The sequence below is a fragment of the Antedon mediterranea genome, chromosome 5 (assembly GCF_964355755.1).
Source record: "Antedon mediterranea chromosome 5, ecAntMedi1.1, whole genome shotgun sequence".
Taxonomy (NCBI): domain Eukaryota; kingdom Metazoa; phylum Echinodermata; class Crinoidea; order Comatulida; family Antedonidae; genus Antedon; species Antedon mediterranea.
Genome location: NC_092674.1, coordinates 27,970,438 through 27,990,220, shown reverse-complemented (window position 1 = coordinate 27,990,220; position 19,783 = coordinate 27,970,438). Strand labels below are relative to the sequence as shown.

The 19,783-nt window shown below is 32.2% G+C and overlaps 1 protein-coding gene across 2 annotated transcripts; it reads right to left on the bottom strand.

The window, feature by feature from the left end:
• Positions 1-619: 619 nt before the first annotated feature.
• On the bottom strand, positions 620-19,118 carry LOC140050222 (inositol polyphosphate-4-phosphatase type I A-like). 2 transcript variants are annotated; one of them, XM_072095321.1, is made up of 24 exons: positions 19,032-19,118; positions 18,545-18,646; positions 17,585-17,770; positions 13,712-13,864; positions 11,959-12,201; positions 11,357-11,592; positions 10,884-11,015; positions 10,636-10,680; positions 9,763-9,968; positions 9,455-9,512; positions 8,364-8,466; positions 7,741-7,851; positions 7,102-7,210; positions 6,521-6,683; positions 6,111-6,161; positions 4,651-4,881; positions 4,045-4,230; positions 3,832-3,900; positions 3,563-3,686; positions 3,148-3,271; positions 2,690-2,830; positions 1,927-2,137; positions 1,273-1,427; positions 620-1,138 (listed from the first exon to the last, which is right to left on the bottom strand). In XM_072095321.1, exons 3-24 carry the CDS (start codon positions 17,700-17,702, stop codon positions 1,000-1,002), a joined length of 3,108 nt encoding a protein of 1,035 aa, XP_071951422.1. In that variant the 5' UTR covers positions 17,703-17,770; positions 18,545-18,646; positions 19,032-19,118; the 3' UTR covers positions 620-999. The 2 variants fall into 2 exon arrangements, with proteins under 2 accessions (XP_071951422.1, XP_071951423.1); XM_072095322.1 differs by lacking the exon at positions 6,111-6,161.
• Positions 19,119-19,783: the final 665 nt, after the last annotated feature.

The following is a 19,783-nucleotide window of genomic DNA, read 5'->3' as shown; positions in this document are numbered from 1 at the left end:
TCTGAATATTAATATTCACACAATGAATATAGTCTATTATTTACAATGTAACATTGTGTGTGTTTAATAATATTTACATTTTTAATTTTGCAATATTTTTATTACATTTAAAAATGTATTGTCCCTTGAAACACAAAAAAATTAAGGTCAAAATATACTAAATTTTAATTGGCCATATCAAAGTAATATTAAAGTTATCCACTTTAAGTCGAAAATTCGAGCCAAAAACAATTTTACGTAATTAACAGCTAAACTAATTTGATTACATTTCCTCTGGAAAATAGCGAGCAAAAGTAAACAAAGATTTCAAACCATGAGTATACATTATGCATGATGCTAATTAGGATTGTTTACAACTCGTCACGGTTGAAAGTTGTTTTCACACAGATCGCGAGGAAGTTTTATGATTATGCATACAGAGTAGCCAAATAAGCGCATTGCATATGGGATATGTTTTGATCGAAAACTTTGACTGGAAGTCAAAGTTATTTTTTGAACCAAAAAACGTCTGTATTTCAGTTAAATGATTTTTTTTTTGGACAAATTTTTGGTGAAAGTTAATAACTATTATGATACTTCAAAATGACCCACTTTTTTTCGAAATCTTTTTATTTAAATATTTTTGGAATTTGACAAAGGGACAATACATCTTTAAAGAAAGCATTGAATACTTTAAACAATTAAATAGTGAATATTTATATTTCATTTTTACAACCTTCACAAATACAAACAATATTATTGTTATATGTAAATCACTTTGATAAGTATGGTTTGGTAAATATGGTCTTACAATCCTGAGTTAATATAAACTGCTTTTTTTTTTTTTTTTTTAGCAGAAACCAATTTCTACTCTACGAATATGAAATGGGGATCAGGTCTAAAATGTCACACATGTGTGACGTATCCATTGTTGTTATCGTATTCGTAAAGTTACAAAACTTTCCTAATTAGTGGATGGTGGGGGGGGGGGGGGGGTGGGGGAAGACACTAAAGTCATAATTAGCTTGCAGCTTGTTTGCCAAAGGTGCGATCTGGTGGACGGTACAGCTTAGGAAACGCCCTTAACTGCATCTTACTGAAGGCGTACTTGTTGGTATGGACTAGATTCTTTCTAACGTTATCTCGACGAATCCCATCGCTGCAAAAAAAATATAATAGGTTTTAAAATTGTTTGAAAATGCACTTTTATAATTAAAAGATCGATTCTACTGCTAATTGTTGTTTTTCTACGAATAGAATAAACTTGAAAAATAAGAAATATGTCAATAATACCTTCTCATTGTGTCAAGAAGATGTTGAAAGATTTTAGGATCCATCTGATGTTCCTTCTGCAGAAGTGAACATTGCTCTAATGTCACAGACATTGCAGTACGATCTTTGGCACTTTTACAACTCGTGAATCTTACTCCATTCATTCTTCTTGTTAACTAAAGTAAAATAAAGTGAAATAAATATTACATTTTATTATTACAATTCCAGATGCTAGAAAAATGTTTTAAAATGTTACAAAAAGTATTAGAGCCTATTGATTATCACCAGTAGATATCACTTTTCCATGAGTTAGAACCATGTGATGAGTAATTAGCCAATAAATTTGAAAGAATATAGGTCATGTTAAAAAAAAATCTATACCATACAATATAACAACCTTGTATCTGCCCCTTTGCTTAGTGGCTTTAGCCTGGTTTGGCATTGCAAACTGCTCTAAAATTGTGATGTGTAACAAACCATTTTCCACCTGAAGCCTTGTCTATACTATCAAATTTTATGTGACAAAAATGTGATGTGTCCATGATGATGATGTCATATCTGTATCTGTATTTGGACATACCACTACCATATTTGGGCACACCACAATTTTTTTGTCAAACTAGTTTGATAGTGTAGACAGAGCTAATAACACTCCACATAAATAACATTTGATACCTCACTACTGATTTGTAATATTTCCATATTCTTATGAGACTTCAATTGCACATGATGGGCGAGGCTGCTAACTAGAATATCTAAAGTGACGGGAGATTGAGATTTTGGTCGGTCATCCGGAGAAAACTCGTGGACAAAAAGATCGTAATATTTCTGAAGCTTTGACATGTTCTCACGGTTTGTATTTTCTTGAATTGACGTGTCACCAATTCTGAAGAAAAAGAAATCAGAAATATAATTTGTTGTAAATATTGTTTTTGTTTATCAACATGTTTTGTTTGCTTGCTTGTTTTTTATTTTTTTAGTGTGTTTATTTATTTCCCCACACAAACATGGCATGGAAAAGTGGCATTAATTCATACAATTTGGGATAGAATGTTTCCAACTTGTTTAGTTTGTTTATTTATTTTCCCACAAAAACATGGCATGGAAAAGTGGCATTAATTCATACAATTTGGGATAGAATGTTTACAACTTGTTTAGTTTGTTTATTTATTTTCCCACAAAAACATGGCATGGAAAAGTGGCATTAATTCATACAATTTGGGATAGAATGTTTACAACTTCTTTAGTTTGTTTATTTATTTTCCCACAAAAACATGGCATTGAAAAGGGGCATTAATTCATACAATTTGGGATAGAATGTTTACAACTTGTTTAGTTTGTTTATTTATTTTCCCACAAAAACATGGCATGGAAAAGTGGCATTAATTCATACAATTTGGGATAGAATGTTTACAACTGTCTAGTAGTAAATACTCACAATTCTGCTAGTGTTTGTTCCTCATTAAGACCAACACTGAATATGATTGGTACAACTTTAAACTGGAAGTTGTGAAAAAGTTCAGCAGAAACCTTTGAACACATTGCAGATGACAAGGGAACATTTACTATTACTTTACTCCTGAAAAATATCAAGGTTACAATTAATTTAAGTATGATAGTGCCAATTTGTTAGAGTGTTCGCAATAGGTGAAGCCCTCGGTTAAATATCAAGAATAACTACAGCTCAGTCTACACTATCAAAGTAATTTGACAAAAAAAGTGTGATGTGCCCAAATATGGTAGTGATATACCCAAATATGGTAGTGGTATGACATCATCATGTCCATATATTGGCACATTTTTTGGTCACATAAAGTTTGATAGTGTATACAGAGCTTTATGATATTAAATATTGTGCGAGTCAAGTAATTATGACAGAGTTTGTTATTTTCTCACCTGTCGCCAGTTACTGTGGGTGTTGGGTCGCCCTCTGGATTAGACATTTCACGAACATGAAAAGTTACTTTGTTTAAATCATTAATAGCAACAGTCATGTCTTCAAGCATTCCCATTTCCTCTCCTATTTCAAAAAAGGAAAATAAAATAAATGAAATATTAAATGTAGAAGTCCAATATTTCATGCCTTTGTGATTTGGTTAAGAAAGTAATAGCACTATTCAACTCATGGCATTATTTGTAACATTCCACTCATAACATTCATTATTTGTATACTAATTAATCCTTCCTCCAACGATCACTTTCTGAGGCCTGGATTAGAAGTCATCACAGCCAACACAAGTCTAGCTACTAAATGTAGACTCCAAATGAAAGGAGATGTGATTCAAAATCAGTCGTTACGACTCAATCTTACCGTATGTACTGAGTAGGCTTTCAAAGTGCACTATCATACCAATAGTCCGTAACTGCCGTACAAAGCCCTTCTGGTCAATGCACTGGCGTAACTTGGCTATCACTCCACATGTAGCCGCAGTCAACTAAACAAATAATCAAACATTTCTCAAAAAATCCTAAGTTTCAACTGAATATTCTCTCGTTAAGATAAAATTATGTGCTATACCAGAAATGTCTTAATTATGACATGTGTAACAATTTCATCCACATTATTTAGTACACACTTACGGCTTGAGAGAAGGCAACATCTCTCCGATATTTCAATGCCATATTGAATGCGAGGTTGCTATGCTCTTCCTGAAATAAACAAAAATCAACAATCAATTTCAAATGTATACATATTACTGTACTTAAAAAATGTTGTGGGCTTGAAAGGACTGATTTTTTACTTTATTGGTCATATAAAATAATTGATTGCAATTTTGCAACTATAACTCTTACCTTCATCCTAGTGAAAGAAATACTAATTCTAGCCTGAGTATGCAGATGATTAACCGCGTCTCGTAACGTCTGCACTGAACTGACTGTGGCGTGACAACGCTCTGTGGCGGTGGCGTTGTGAGGCAGCATTTCAACGCTTTGTTGTAGCACTTCAAAACAATCTTCTATTTGGTGTTTCATCCCTTGCTAAAATAAATAAAGGTATATCAAATCAGTAACCTGATATCATACACATGATATATCCAGGATTTAAAGAAAATGGGGCATGAAATCTGTCCAACCGTTTGAACTACATTTTAAAATAAATTTAGGAGGCCTAGGCCGACTGGATGCCTTACCTGATCTTGATCTGTATGAAGATATTTATTTATTTCAATTATTGTGCTATAAACTAAGTCTCATTTGAGGCTTAGGAGTGAAGTTGAAAGAGTCGTGAGTTACAACTCTGGCACTAGGTCAGGATTGAACCCTGGCACTAGGATAGGATTGAACCCTGGACCTTGAGATTGAAAGGCAAGCATGTTAACCACCAAGCTACAGCTCCACTAATATGTACTCAATTGATAATTTATACAGTAAAAAACACCCTAAAATAAATGTACCTACCCATGTACCAGGTTTTCCTCTTTCCTCTGCATCAATTTTAACAAACCCTACCCCGTCGAATGTCCATTTATCTTCTGGGGTAACTATTTTTGAATGTGTAGATTCTGCAGATAGAATACTACTTGTCTCACTACCATTTATCGCCCCTCGCTTCGGCTCCAGGGCGCTCTTGTACGATGTGTACGTCGTTTCAAAATACGCAGTGTCACACGTTATCAAGAACTCTTGCAGCTGTCAAATAACCATAGCAAGTGAGAGAGTATGTGTATATCACTAGCTGATTGTCAGTAAAGCCGATTTTACACTTAGCAAAATTGTTCGTGGGAATCGAAAGCGTCGGCTTATACGCATGCAAATTCATGTTTCAATCCCTCAAATCTCCCTCTATGTATGCGTATAAGCTAACGCTTTTGATTCGCGCGAACAAATTTGCCTAGTGGAAATTGGGCTTAAGGAAGAGTAAAACTGATTTTTGTAGTGACCATACTACTTTTTGGGGCTGAGGCAAGACAATTTGAGGAATGCTTTATGGCATAATATCTAGATGACTGATTAAATAATTAAGAATACTAATTAATGTATTAATTTAAAAAGTGATAGCATACCAACACCATTGTGATAAGAAGGTGATAACACTATAAATAGATGATACAAGTGACACTACATAATATATGATGCTACACTACTATCATACCAATGTCATACAGTAGAACACTTCCTTTGAGACATCCCTATTTTTCCAGGAGAAATACCTCTATTAAGGGGACACGGTTCCGGTCCGGCGACGGCAAATCCAATCGAACGTTAGTGTTTCGTTTTTACGCGGCTACACGCATATCGATTGGTGCTTGGCCGCGTGGAGCGTCGTGAAAACGAAACATTGGCGTTCGATTCGCCGGACCGGAACCGTGCCGGAACAGGTGTGAAAGGCCCTTTAAAGGGACACTTTGTTGGGTCTTCATCCTTCTACTGTACTACCAATATTATAATGCATATGGAACCAACACAATTTGTGATAAGATAAGAATATTAAGTGATAGAACTACAAAAAGGGGATATGCAGGGTGATACCAATACATATAGAGGATACACAAGGTGATAAGTTGATGCTCACAAGGTGATAAGTTGATGCTCACAAGGTGATAAGTTGATGCTCACAAGGTGATAAGTTGATGCTCACAAGGTGATAGATTGATACTACACTACCATATACCAACATAGTTACAAAAGGATGTAGGGTGAAACAAACACCAAAAGTGATAAAACTACGACAGGTGGATATATAGAATGAATGAGATAAAAATGCATATTGTTTTGAAAGTTTGCATAAACAGCTGGGAAACTCGGGACATATTGAAATATATATTGTGATGAATAAAACCAACACCAAACAAAGAATGAAATATTTGTGCAAAGGAAGGCTGAGGGGATAAATGATGATGTTGTTGCATATAACTTACAACAGTGCTGCCACAAGAGCACAACCTATGGTGTCCTATTATTTTACAAAGCTGGAATTAACATACAAAATATTGTAAAAAAATATAGAAATAAGAAAATTAAATCTACAGTCTTTAAATAAAAATATATTAAATAATAAAATGTTTATTAAATTATTACTTCAGCAAAAATTAGTCTGAACTACATTTCTTGTGTGTGTGAAAGCAAATACAAAAGGTTTTAATTAAGTACTGTTTAAATAAAAGTCTTCGTAGATGAATGAATTTAGTAGGGAATCTTGGTATTTTGGTACAAACGTCTACAGTATTAACTAGATCAATTTCTTTCTAACGAACACATGGCAAGGCAGCATTCATTTAAGGCACTTGTTTACATACATACAGTATTTATTTTTACAGTATTTACATACCTTTTCATTGAGCACTAATAAAACACATTTAACAGCATCTAGTGAATAGTCTTTAGCAGCTGTAACTACTTTGTCTAGTTGTTGTTCAACGATCTCTTTGATCGTGTTTAACTGCCCACTCGCATCTTTGGCGCTCGGTACCTGACTCCGTGGCCGTATTGCACTGAAAATAGTATAAAATATTCTAGTATTGACTAGCAAATACAACATGCTAAAGTTATTCATAACAAATGGTATTTTAAAATTAGTATACAAGCAATGATGAAACTTAGTTTGTCTACAATATCAAAATAGTTTGACAAAAAATATGATGTGCCAAAATATGGTGTTGATAAGCCCAAATACGGCAGTGATATGACATCATCATGTGCATATATGGGCACATCACATTTTATGGATAGTGTAGACAGAGCTTAATACCTCAACTTAAAGTGACTATTATATAATGATGGAATTATTCAGGCATGAAAATATGAAGACTGATTTCTAGATTGGTAGAATTGAGATTAAAAAGGGGTTGGGTAATCTTGTCTACACCCTATACCAAGTTTGGAGAAAAAATAAAGACAATGTTAACTCACTTTTGATGTTCCTCTGGAGTGTTGTGTAGTAACTTGAGAAGGCCTCCATGACGGAACTTGTGAGGGTGAGCCGCTGGTGCACCAAATGTGACAATATCATACGAAGCATCTAAACAAAATTAGATGTAGTAGTAATAATAGTGAAACTACCATACAAGTATATGACTACAGGAATTCAATGTGTTTCTAATAAAGCTCTGTCTACACTATCAAACTTTATGTGACAAAAAAATTGTGATGTGCCCATATATGAACATGATTATGTCATATCACTACCATATTTGGGCATTTCACTACCCTATTTGGGAACATCATTTTTGTCAAACTAGTTTGATAGTGTAGACAGACCTTTAAACAAATGTATGTATTATTCAATATATTTACAGTATCAGCATATTTATTTGTAGGCATAGAAAGATTGCATGCACAGAATGGAGATTTTTGTTTCATTGTTTAAATTTAAAACTATAAAAATAATCTGAATATTTATGAGGTGTTCGTTACCAAGTGAGGTCTCACAGCACTTACAGACAAATTTGAGATTAAGTTTAAACTGATTTACAGAATGGTATACAGTACCATTCAATCACGATACATGTAAACATTAAAAAGCTGTACGCAATTAAATTACTTAATTACCTCTACCGTCTGCCATATTCTCCTCGACCTTTAACATCTGTAAGTGAAGGTTCGTTGGAACAAATTCTAATTGCTTGTCGGTTTTGTCCATACTACGTTTAAACTGAGCACCTGAGAAACGGGAAGTAAAAAGACAAAATAAATAAATGACAATAGATTTTTAAAATAAAACACACATTTTACAACACCCTACACTACCACTTGAGTTAAATTACAACATTACTTACACAGACACTTAAAAGTACTTAGAGTTGATAATAATTGTATTTTGTGCATGCCTGGAAGGCTAAAATGTCAATCAGGTATATAGACATAGACCGTATATTATGGATAAGACCCTATAGACTATTACGCTAAAAATATACACCTATTATATTAATGATGATACAAACTTATAAACATACCAAAAATATAAACCCTATTTTATTAAAAAGGGAACACTGAGGAGAGACAAGGGCTGTCAAAGACAACTATCGCCAAAGGGTGTGTCTCTCTAACTTTTATATTGAAGATATACATAAAACAATTTGACTATTATATTAATGATGATTATAGACCCCTATAGACTATTCATATTAAAGATATTTGATTTGTATTTGTATTATAATGAGTTTATTACAAACCTCTGTAATTTTTAAAGAATTCTAATGTTGCTCTATACGTTGCATTCAGTTTAACATGTTCTGCTATAACCTCCTTCCTGGCTGCTTCATATTCTTCGTTTAGCTTTAAAAAAATTATATTAATATTTTCATTTATTTTCCATTCAATTTCAAACAAAACACAGTAAAACCAGGGAGATTTAATATCTCAGTGGTAAAATTCATTTAATTGTATACTATTGTATGCTTGTCCATAACCTTTGACCTTGTATCATTACAAGCCAAGTCCAGCTTCAAGCACGTTTATGTTGCACCTACCAATACCATTGGAAAACCACCTGGTAAACACTTGTGTATGTCCAGGTGTTTTTATTTAAATCATTGACAAGGTGCATAATTTGCATATTAATATGAATATTCATAGAGGTTTTATGTCCTATACAGTATTTTATAGTAATCAATAGTAAATATACAACAAAAACTGATGACAACAATAATTCAAATCAACAAATCAAAATCGATCACATTCAATCAATCAGAAACAATTCAATAAATAATCTCATTATTAATCTATATTATGACTCCACTTTTTATTTGTATAAGAAAGAAAAAAAAATATATTAATAATATTTAATAATAAAATTATGACTTAAAAAAATTATAAAGAAATATTATGTATATAACAGCTTGCATATATTAAGGGTTGTTATCACAAATAAAACTGTTTCTAAAACCGAGTATGCATTTGAAGAGGAAGTATTAAACCTCCGATCAGTTCATTGACGTAACATCTGCCCGAGAGACCTGACACTTCCTTCAAATGGTACCTTGGCATTGACAGCTAGAGGGACAGTTTATGTTTATCATCAGGAAGCTGTAATCTATTCACGAGATACAAATTGCTTTAAACAGGTTCTTAATAGTTGATTTTAAAGATTTGTAAATTAACTGAATAAATAATGTTTTTAAAGCATAGAGTTTAAAACAAATTTGCATGTTTGGTAGCCATAGCACAACAAAGTTTTTTTATTTTTTTTTTATTTATGACTTCCAAACTTGCATAATACATTACATGAACAAAATTGATATATAATTAATAAAAAAAAACTTACATTAGCTAGACGGTCTAATTCTTCAAACCAATTCTTTTCCTCTTGTAAATATAACATCCTGTGAAATTGAATATAATTCAACATTTACAAAACACACTAATACTAAAGAGTTGAAATGTAATGTAATTATATTTCATTCATTTATTAGTGAAAAATTACTTCGATTTATTATCATTTGCATATTAAATATACATAGAAATTATGTTTGCTCTAAGATATACAAAAATAGATAATGAAAAAACAATTAGAAAGTGTAACATCAATAAATATTATTGATAACGACGGAGAAAAATTATTACAATACTTACATAAGCTGCTGGGGCAGATTAAAACTAAGTTTACTTTCAACCATTATTTCCTGTACGACCACAATTGCTCCATCTGTGTTCGGGTAACGATACGTTTTACTAATTGGACAACAGTACAGCGCTTTATAAAAGCTATCTTGAGTTAGGGACAAAGCCTTTTTCTTGCGTGTGCTAGTCTGCCTAGGTATAGAATTTGTCACACTTTTCTGTGTAAGACGAAAAACAATTATTATCGCATCTTCTAACATAACAACTTTTTTTTTGTAGTATGGTACATATTTTCCAGGAGTTTTCTTGTTCTATCTATCCTATTGTTGAAAATAGTTTCTTTAAACATATGGTGTTAGGGATGTAGGTTATATCATCAAGAAAAGAAAGCTAGAATTTTTTGGTCATCTCATAAGGAAGAAATGTCTTCAAAGGGAACTACTAGATGGTAAAATAGACGGAAAAAGTGGCAGAGGTAGGCTATGAATGGAATGGACAAAAATGAGCTATGAAAAGTGTGGAAAGAATGGAAATTCATGACAGCCAATCAAATCTGAATCGAGCGGAGGACACCGACAGGTGACAGGGATATTTAGATCACATGACATAGAGTACATTCTAGACTGGTCAGGGATGTAGCTAGAATATGTATAGGGCAAGTTTAAAAGAGTAGATGAGAACGAACAGTACTTGCAGGTACACTGAGGTTTCTTGGCTGGGTGCTATGTAGGCTGGGTGGGAGACCTTAAGCTTTAGGGTGGGTGAAGACTTTTATGGTGGATGCTTTCACCCACCTCCCCCCAGCACAATTACATCTACTGTATGACTAGTTCCATTACATTTATTTCACTTTACTAATAATGTATAGTTGAATATTATACCTACCTCTTTTTGAATAGTAGTGTTTTTTGGTGGGGCTGGGAGGTCCAGCTGGAAAGAAATACCAAATCATTATTCTATAGATAGTCATCAATATAATAAAATACAATTCTGTACATTAATCCAAAAATGATTTTTTCACTTTCTTGGAAATATGTCTGAAAAGGCAAACCTGACAAAAAGGTACATTTTTTAAAATGGCAAAGCAACAAGAAATAACATTGATAAATAATTCACCTTTTATGTCAACTTACCTCCCAAAGAAATAGTGTTATAGTGCCACCTATAGACCTGCCGTCAGCGGACATAATGGTTAACTCTAGACGGTTTTCAGGTGACGTGACAATGTCCCTAAATGAGCACAGAGCACTACCCATTGGCATTACCTAGTTAAAAAAATATCCATGTTTAATTACAATTTATGTCAAAAGAAGGTTTACTAAAAGTGAATTTTACTTTTAAAAGTGTTCCCTTTAATAGGGGTTGGCCGTAGTGTTACCATATATGGTTGAGGAATCTTTTCACAGAAAAGTGTTCATTAACTGGGGTGTTCCCTATATGTGGAGTGCCTCTCAACTGTTATATTACAATTGTTATAACATTCAGGTAACCCTGCCTCATTGCTTTAAAATTTATTTTGTTGTATGTTAGCTTCCTATATGGCGAAATATTTTGGTATACAGTATGGATGAGTTCCATAGTAATGGTTAAATATTATAATACTCACAGCACCATTTGGTTTCTCTCGTATTTCATATAAAGTAGCGCGTAATCTTGTTATCACAGACACACGACTGCTTGCTTCAAAGACTACGGTCATAAGATAGAATGGATCGGAATTGGAGTCGATAATCTCGGTTTGTCCACATTTTGTCCATTCCGTTTCAGGGGGTGTAACAACACTTATTGTAATAAATGTACTAGGTGCTTTTCCTGAGACGGTTTTTGGTAAATCTGAGCAAGCTGAAAATTGAAGAAAATAGCTCATATATATTTTAAAATTTAGTAATTTTTTATTTCACACGGATCCAACAGTGAGTAAGTCACCAATTACAGGATGGATAAACTTTTTTCTAATTTATTGTGCTTATAAACTAAGTCTCATTTGAGGCCTAGGGAGTGGAGTTGAAAGAGTCGTGAGATACAGCCCTGGCACTACTGTAGGTCAGGATTGAACCCTGGACCTTGGGATTAGAAGGCAAGCACGATACCCACCGAACTACAGCTTCACTACTGTGGATTTTGTTTCTTGTACAAAAAAGCATTAGAAGTGATTATAAATGAATAGAAACAAAATTTAATGTTTTAATATATTGTTTTAAAACCAACCTAGTGACATCTCCAGCATAGGTTCAACCTGCTGTAGGTCCATAGGATCGCCCAGATCTAGGATACCATGCCTCTGTTCATTGATGGGGTCACGACCTGTCCTTGCTATTAACTGACCTCTCAGACTCTTTAACTGGCCACGTAAACTTTCGTAGCTCGCCTGCTGCAATAGCGCCACCCACTCATCACGCTGATCAGTTGAGTGTGCCGCAAAATACTGGTTGTGTTCCTCTCCTACAAAGACTAAAATAACCAGATTTATCAAATTAAAGAATTTGTTAGGATTTTTTTTTTTTGGGTGGAGGATATCCTTGTGGGTGGAGGATATCCTTGTGGGTGGAGGATATCCTTGTGGGTGGAGGATACCCCTGTGGGTGGGAGATGCCCTAGTGGGCTGGTAGGAAATACCAGTGTCAGTGGAGTGGGAATACAGATATTAATTTTGTGTAAAGTAAATTAGAGTATTTTCAGGATCCGGCTCAGCAATCCAATTACTGTAGGGTTAGGGTTTGGGTCCATTCAAGTTCCAGCTAACTGTAACAAACAATTTAAGATAAACAATTTCATGCTGTAGTACAGAAGCTTCCAATGGAAGTTTCATATATACAGTTACTATATAATAATGAGCAAGAAAACAATGTAATATTTAACAAAAATGTAATAATATGAAATGTCAAATTGCACAAAAAGGGTATTTCCCCTTTTCATTCATTGTGGCTATTTTTAGAATGACTATCTGGGACACTATCAGAGAATGTTTTGTATCTAAAATCAATTATTGATAAATATCACAAATTAAATATTAACTTTGCTTTGAATGACATAATTTAATAGTCTTCCTTGTTTGATCTGTATGATTTGTTTATAACTCAAGTACACTTTAGCAAAGCAGGGAATCTTCCCAGGGTAAACCCAACCTGTATCTTTGTTAGAATGTATACTACACTGTACAAATGAGATTGTAATTATGTTGCCTGTACAGTGTCTGATTCTTTAAATAGGAAACAACATCTCCTTAAGTACGGTGCAATGCAGGCTTGGTCCGGGAACATTTTTGCCAGGGTAGTAGCCAAAATACTCCATCATAACAATTAAGTACTGTACTGTTGATTATTTTTATTTTACTATTTTATTTTACTTGTATAATTCGCTCCTTATTTATTTACAATTTTAATGTTATATAATTATAATAATAATATAATAATAATAACTTTATTTAAAAACGGATGCAACACTTGAATCACCATATTGGTGTTTTTTACAAGGCCGTTACTTACTACAAAACTATTTACACAAGTTATCATTTACAGTACATATGATTAAAAAACTATACGAAAAAAAAAAATGATTTCATGAAAAACACAGAGTTTCAAGTATATCTTATCTTTGGTCATTTATAATTTTTGTATGTTTTGGTACTTTTCTTTTTGTTTTGAATTGCCTTGTAAATTATGAACACATCATTTTAAGAACGTGCGCTGCTGATACTGTACAAAAGCAAGTTTATCGTTTACCACATTATTGCTACACATTCATAAAATGGTATTATTAGCAAAAACCAAATTTTCCCACTCCACTTGGCTAAATGTTTTAGTTTAATTTGTAATAATAGTGTTCAGATGACTCTAGTAGGGTAGGAAGAACCTCAGTATTATTTTCTTCATTCCTACTACACAGAGTAGGGGGACTATGAAGATTCACAATGAAAACTGTCAACCAAAAAATTCTTAAAAATGAGTATTGCTTTACTCACCTACACAAAATGCGTGAGGTTGTATCTCCCGGTACTCCTCCTGAATGAAGCATTGCTCCAGAACAATCACTCCTTGAGGGTCCGACAAAAGGTCACGACCTTTGAAATAGAATAATAAATTTCCACGAAGACGACACCATTTCTCCTGATATCCTGGAAAGAATTACAGAACGTGAATAAAAATAAAAATTTATGCAACAAAAATAGTGATGTGCCCATATACGGACATGATGACATCACTACCATATTCGGGCATATCACTACCATATTCGGGCATATCACTACCATATTCGGGCATATCACTACCATATTTTGTCACACTAATTTGATAGTGTAAACAGAGCTTTACAGTAGTTACTGCAATTAAATCAGGAATTTTGATAGATTTAAAACTGAAAATATATAAATATCAAAGTGTTTAAACACAGAGTCATTAATGCAATCGCTGACATGATATCAATATAGGACATTACCATCGTTAATAATGTTAACCTTTAAAATAGAAAGCAGTCAATCATTGGGAATGACAGAAAATAGAGCTTTTATCAGATGAAGGGAAGGATACGATACTGGGAGAATAGTGATGTACAGTAATCGGAAAGAAGGTGGCAATAAGAAGACTACAGTAGTGTCATGTCATCATCAGTGATATAACAGCTAGTTTATGAGCACTAACCCAGGGCATAAAAGGGCCCAGTGTAAAAAAACAGGCATTATTAGTACTGTATGTCGAAAGCTACTTAGGGTCCCTAAACCAGGGGCCTCTGAATGTATTCAGATAGAACAAGGAATAGTGACATCATCAGACAAAACCAGGCACTCATGGAATGATGTCAGTCACACTGCCAGTCCCATACAATGATACATACAGCAGCATACAAGTCAGAACCAGGAGTATAGGTTTATATTCTTTACTATTTTTAGGTACAAATAATAAGATCTCCACTATCACATAATTCCAAAGAACCACATAGTGTACTGTAGCTGGATTGCCATCATTAATGCAAGAACAAGAAGTAAAGAAATTGATGATGTCATGCCTTTGTGGAGAAAGAACTTGACATCCGCAACAAGCAAAGTAATTATATAAACAAACACTGGTAAACTACAGGAAACCTAACAGTCTATGCTTTTCCTGTATTCAAAGTAAAGCTATAAAAAAAGAATAGCTTAACTACAGTAAGTCGTAGTTACTGTAGATGCATTGATATTTTAAATTTAAAAATGGCGCTGTCACATATGATTGAGAGAGCATGTTAAAATTATTCTACTGCAATTACTGCAGTAACTATATTTTGTTTACTGTTTAATAACCTGTTTTGAGCATTTTTGGGTAATCACACACACTGTTTATATGTTATTATAGTTTCAGAAAAAAATGTAGTTGCTGTAGAATAATTTTGACATGATTTGTCTATAGTACACTATCAAACTAGTTTGACAAAAAAGTGTGATGTGCCTTAATACGGTATTGATATGCCCAAATATGGTAGTGATATGATGATCATCCATATATGGGCACATCACAGTTTTTTGTCACATAAAATTTCACAGTCAGAAATACATAATTTATTAATTACACCCATTAGGAAATTAGTGTAACTAATTTGTAATACTGTTATGAAACTAGAAAAGTACATTATAATTTATATAGAGTTAATTTATACTGAACACTTTTTGAACACAATTAAATTTTCAATAATTTAACCACAATTAATTGTGAAAGTTGAACTTAACCAAATTTCTTTCAGTGGTTATTTTTACTCTAATAAAAGGTAATACAAAAAGGTAATATTATTAATACATTGTATAGAGTTTAAAACACAAATTAATATAATACTAATAGACTAAGTCATTAGAATCTGTAACAATTTTTGAAAATGTACAGATTTAGTAAAACTATTGAGATTTAGAATACAATGAGTTGTATAGATTTAGCAACAGTATATTTCATAATCTGCCTTTAGGCAAATAGACTATAGTGAATGAATGAATGTTGTGTTTATTTATAGAAATTCAACTGTTGTTAAACTATATATTAGTTCCAGGAAATCATGGTCAACACATTTTACAATATACCAGTACCTCAGCCTCAGTATAATTATTACTTATCACTTTTCAACAAATATTTGGTTTAGTTTTATAATGTTCATATTTTAATTATAGCATGTTACAGTATATATGGCTTATTAAATGGTTTTAGTATCATAATAGACTAGTAACGTCATTTAATTCTTTGAAAAATTACAGAATTACCATTAGTAGAATTACTATTGCTCTGTCTACTATCACACTTTATGTGCCTATTAAATGGATATGATGATGTCATAGCACTATCATATTTGTGCATATCACTTCCATATTTGGACACATCACATTTTTTGTCAAACTAGTTTACAGTAATACTAGTGTACAGTAGACAGAGCTTTAGATTTATATACAATGAGTCTATTCATAGATTTATAAACAGTTATAATTTTAGAATTCAACTGTTTTATTAGTTTTAGGAAACCATTTTACAATACCTGTACAGTATATAATTATTTCTAATACTACGTACAGTTATACTGTATACTGTACATATTTTGTTTACTTTTTAGCTATGTATACAAACAATGTTATTATTTAAATTAAATATATTAAATAATGTATTGTATGGTAGTTCTGAAGATTAAGTTCTAAATATTTATAGTATTTTAAAGCAATAAATATTTCATGTCAGTCCTACAGTAGGCCTACATTTTTTCAGAAGTTTTTATTTTTTTAATTAAATATTTACTGTATTCATTTAATGAAATATTTTGATTTATTAAAATTAAAAATATTATTTAGATGAGTATACTATATATGTAGTAACATTTTGTATTGGATTGCGATCCAGTTTGATTTTCGCTACATGACTGTAAAATCTAGGTTAAAAAAATAATTATTTTAAACGTTAATAAAGATGCTAGCGTAGAGTAGGCCTTGATAAGACGGGAAGCAACAGTTAATACTTAGCCCTAAGAGAGTGTGATTTCCTCTCTACTCTGACATTTTAGAAATTAATTGACGTTAATAAAGCACTCTACATTTATTTCCATACTATTATAGTCATGACTGTACTACTTAATTATTAAAGTAGGCTTGCTTAACCAGTTTTCATATGAAGTCATAATCATATGTTGTCAGTGAAATGTTTAATATAAACATTTTGGTATTGCTTGGATACAGTACAGTTGGTAATTAATCCCATCCTAAAATTTGGATTTTATGTTTTTTTTTATTATTAATATTTAATATTTCTTATTTGTTTAATGTACAATACAATAATAAGATAAAAAAGATAAATAATATATATTATTTATCTTTTTTATCTAAACATAAATAATCATACTGTAAAATAATAAAAATATGGAAAGATACGAAATCTGGTATCCTGATATGTAAAACTGAAAGAAGGGGAAAAAACATGAAAAAACAACAACAAACAATCAGGGAAGTAAAAACTTTAAAAATTAAAACAAAAAAACAGGAGCTGAGAAAATATCTAAGCCTCAGACCCGAAAAAGATTATTTACAATTTAGAATTTAGACAGACCCGGAAATAGAAATGAAATAAAAAATTAACCTAAAGCTCTTTTAATTTTTTTAATAATTAAAATGTTTTTAAAACAAGATTCTTTACACACAAAGACTGATCCATAAAATATCCTAAAAAAAGAAAAGCAGAGGAACCATTTACACGGCTCCATTCTCCAGCACTTTTAAGCTCCCACATGAGAGCTTGCAAGAACAGTATTCACAGGAGCTTGAGTGAAAAAGGAGTCTGTCTATCCTATCTTACCAAAATAAAAAGAAAAAAATATATATAGAATCCTGAAAAACTCTTACCTTCAGACTTGCGTAACCAACCCCCATTTCCATTCCTGATGTAAAGAGGGCCTTCTTTAGTAAAGAACTTGGCTGGCTGGATGGCTACATTAATCAATTCCTTACTGTTAAATCGCATAATGCTAGGCCCAAGATGGCAATCCAACCATTGATGTTAACAGGGCTCGGATGCTTCGAGAATGCTCACTGCAAACGAAAAAATGAGGCTAAGATTCGAGTATTTATATTATTAAATCACGTGACAATGATAAAATTAAAATGACATCCGACTAATTAATTTCTCTTTAGCAGGAACAAAAAAAATAATTCAATCTAAAACTGAAAAACCAACAGTGTTAAGTAACAAATTTATTAATTACACACAAACTTACAAATGAAAGCTTTTAAAATGTCACTTGCAATTGGAACATTTTGACCCAGTTAGCATGGCCTTTATAGCAGGAAACAAAAAGGGAAAAGTAAGTGACATTTATGATTCCCTGTGGAGAGCTACGGGGAAAGTGTGCAACAGTTCTTATGGTCAAATTTTATTGTTATTTCCTTTCTATATTAATACATACATACAGTATTCTATTTACCCTTCTAGGAAGTTTATAGGCAAATATTTAGAATTTTAAATAAGCTGTATTTTATGATTATATTTGTTGAAACAGATTTATAAATAAATTTAAAGAAACACACTTGGCATGAAGCTTAGAAACTAAATTTTAAAAACATTTTATGATCCCAAAATTAAATGAACAATATTTGATGTAATTTTGTAAAAATTTGATTAAACCCAGTAAATATGCTAAAAAATGATTCACTATTCGTAAACTTAAACACACTACAATTTTACAATGGTCTTAAATGTCAGTTTATGATATGCAGGAAGAAAGCACAATTAAGTGAGTCTCTCAACTCAAATGTCACCAAATAATGTACAAAAACTATGGTTTGATAAGATCATTGTAGACTTACCTTACAAAAACATATTTATACAGTATGTCTTCATCTGCAATACTATTTAGTTTAGTAATAATCTGAAATAGTTTTGTTGGCTTCCTACGATCCTAGGCCTAGCTAGTAAAAAATAATTAAAACAATTAATTTTATATATTAACAAAAAAAATTAATTTTATATATTAATAACAAAAAAATGAAATGAGTGAAATAATTAAGAAATTAATTTTATTACGTAAGTGCAGTATAAACTATAAATTAAGCACCAAAGACGCAATAAATTCGAAGCTAGGCTTGGTCATGTTCGGTGCATGTGCCAGCCAGGGCGGCTGTGAGTGTCCCGAACGACTGTGTTATATCCATGTGTAAATTGCTGTTGTGCTAGTGAGGGTAGGCCTAGGGATGTAAATAAGTTTGACTCCAACAAATGATATTAAATACTAAAAACAATCCACAAAAACATTCCGATAATGTTCATTAAATGCATGAGTTAATTTTCATTTACCTGATATCGTAATAAAGTGCTCAAAACCACAAAATAATACCGTTTTAAGACAGTTTTAAAATTACTCCCAACCACCAGCAGCATACAAATCAATGTTGACAGTGCGGAAGAACCGACCGATCCGAAGTCTTCCGAGGTAATCCATGCGTGTCGTAACGATAAAGCACACGAGCGTGTCGTACGTAAACGTACTCGTTCCATATTTTTTTCCCATCCGGAAAGTTTTAGATTTATGATTTATCTTTGAAATCATATAAAGAATTGAACGGCGCTTTTTTCCGTTTCGTAAAGTGTGGATGTAGCTTAAGAGGGGATATTGTTTAACAGTAATAAACAGAAGCAAGACAACACAAATTGATGGTGAAAATTAAACCTCATATTTAAGAAAATAAGAATATTAAATAAATGATATAAAATTGTTTTCAGTTTTGTAGAACACCGTAATGTAATGTCCTAATTTCAGTAGACCTTTCATGAATTCAATATCCTATCATAGCTAAAATATAGTTTTAAAAGGAAGGGGGAAAATACTAACTAGACTAGGCATAATATTCTACAAACCATTTTAAAATATTAAAATAAAAAATGCATGTGATGGATTATGAAGTTGGTAAAAAATAGTGGAAATGAAGTTTAAAATAATATTCTCAAAACGATGTATTTAGAAATGTTATTTTTTGTTACTGAACACAAACTATGGGGGAAAAACAAAACAATTAAATATATTATCTTTTGGTAAAAATTATAAAAAA

Coding starts and splice junctions, on each gene's coding strand:
- LOC140050222 (XM_072095321.1), bottom strand. CDS start 17,702: ATGCGATTTAACAGTAAGGAATTGATTAATGTAGCCATCCAGCCAGCC. Junction 13,865..17,584: donor TTGGTTACGCAAGTCTGAAG/GTAAGAGTTTTT, acceptor AATTCTTTCCAG/GATATCAGGAGAAATGGTGT. Junction 7,852..8,363: donor ATTCTTTAAAAATTACAGAG/GTTTGTAATAAA, acceptor CCCGTTTCTCAG/GTGCTCAGTTTAAACGTAGT.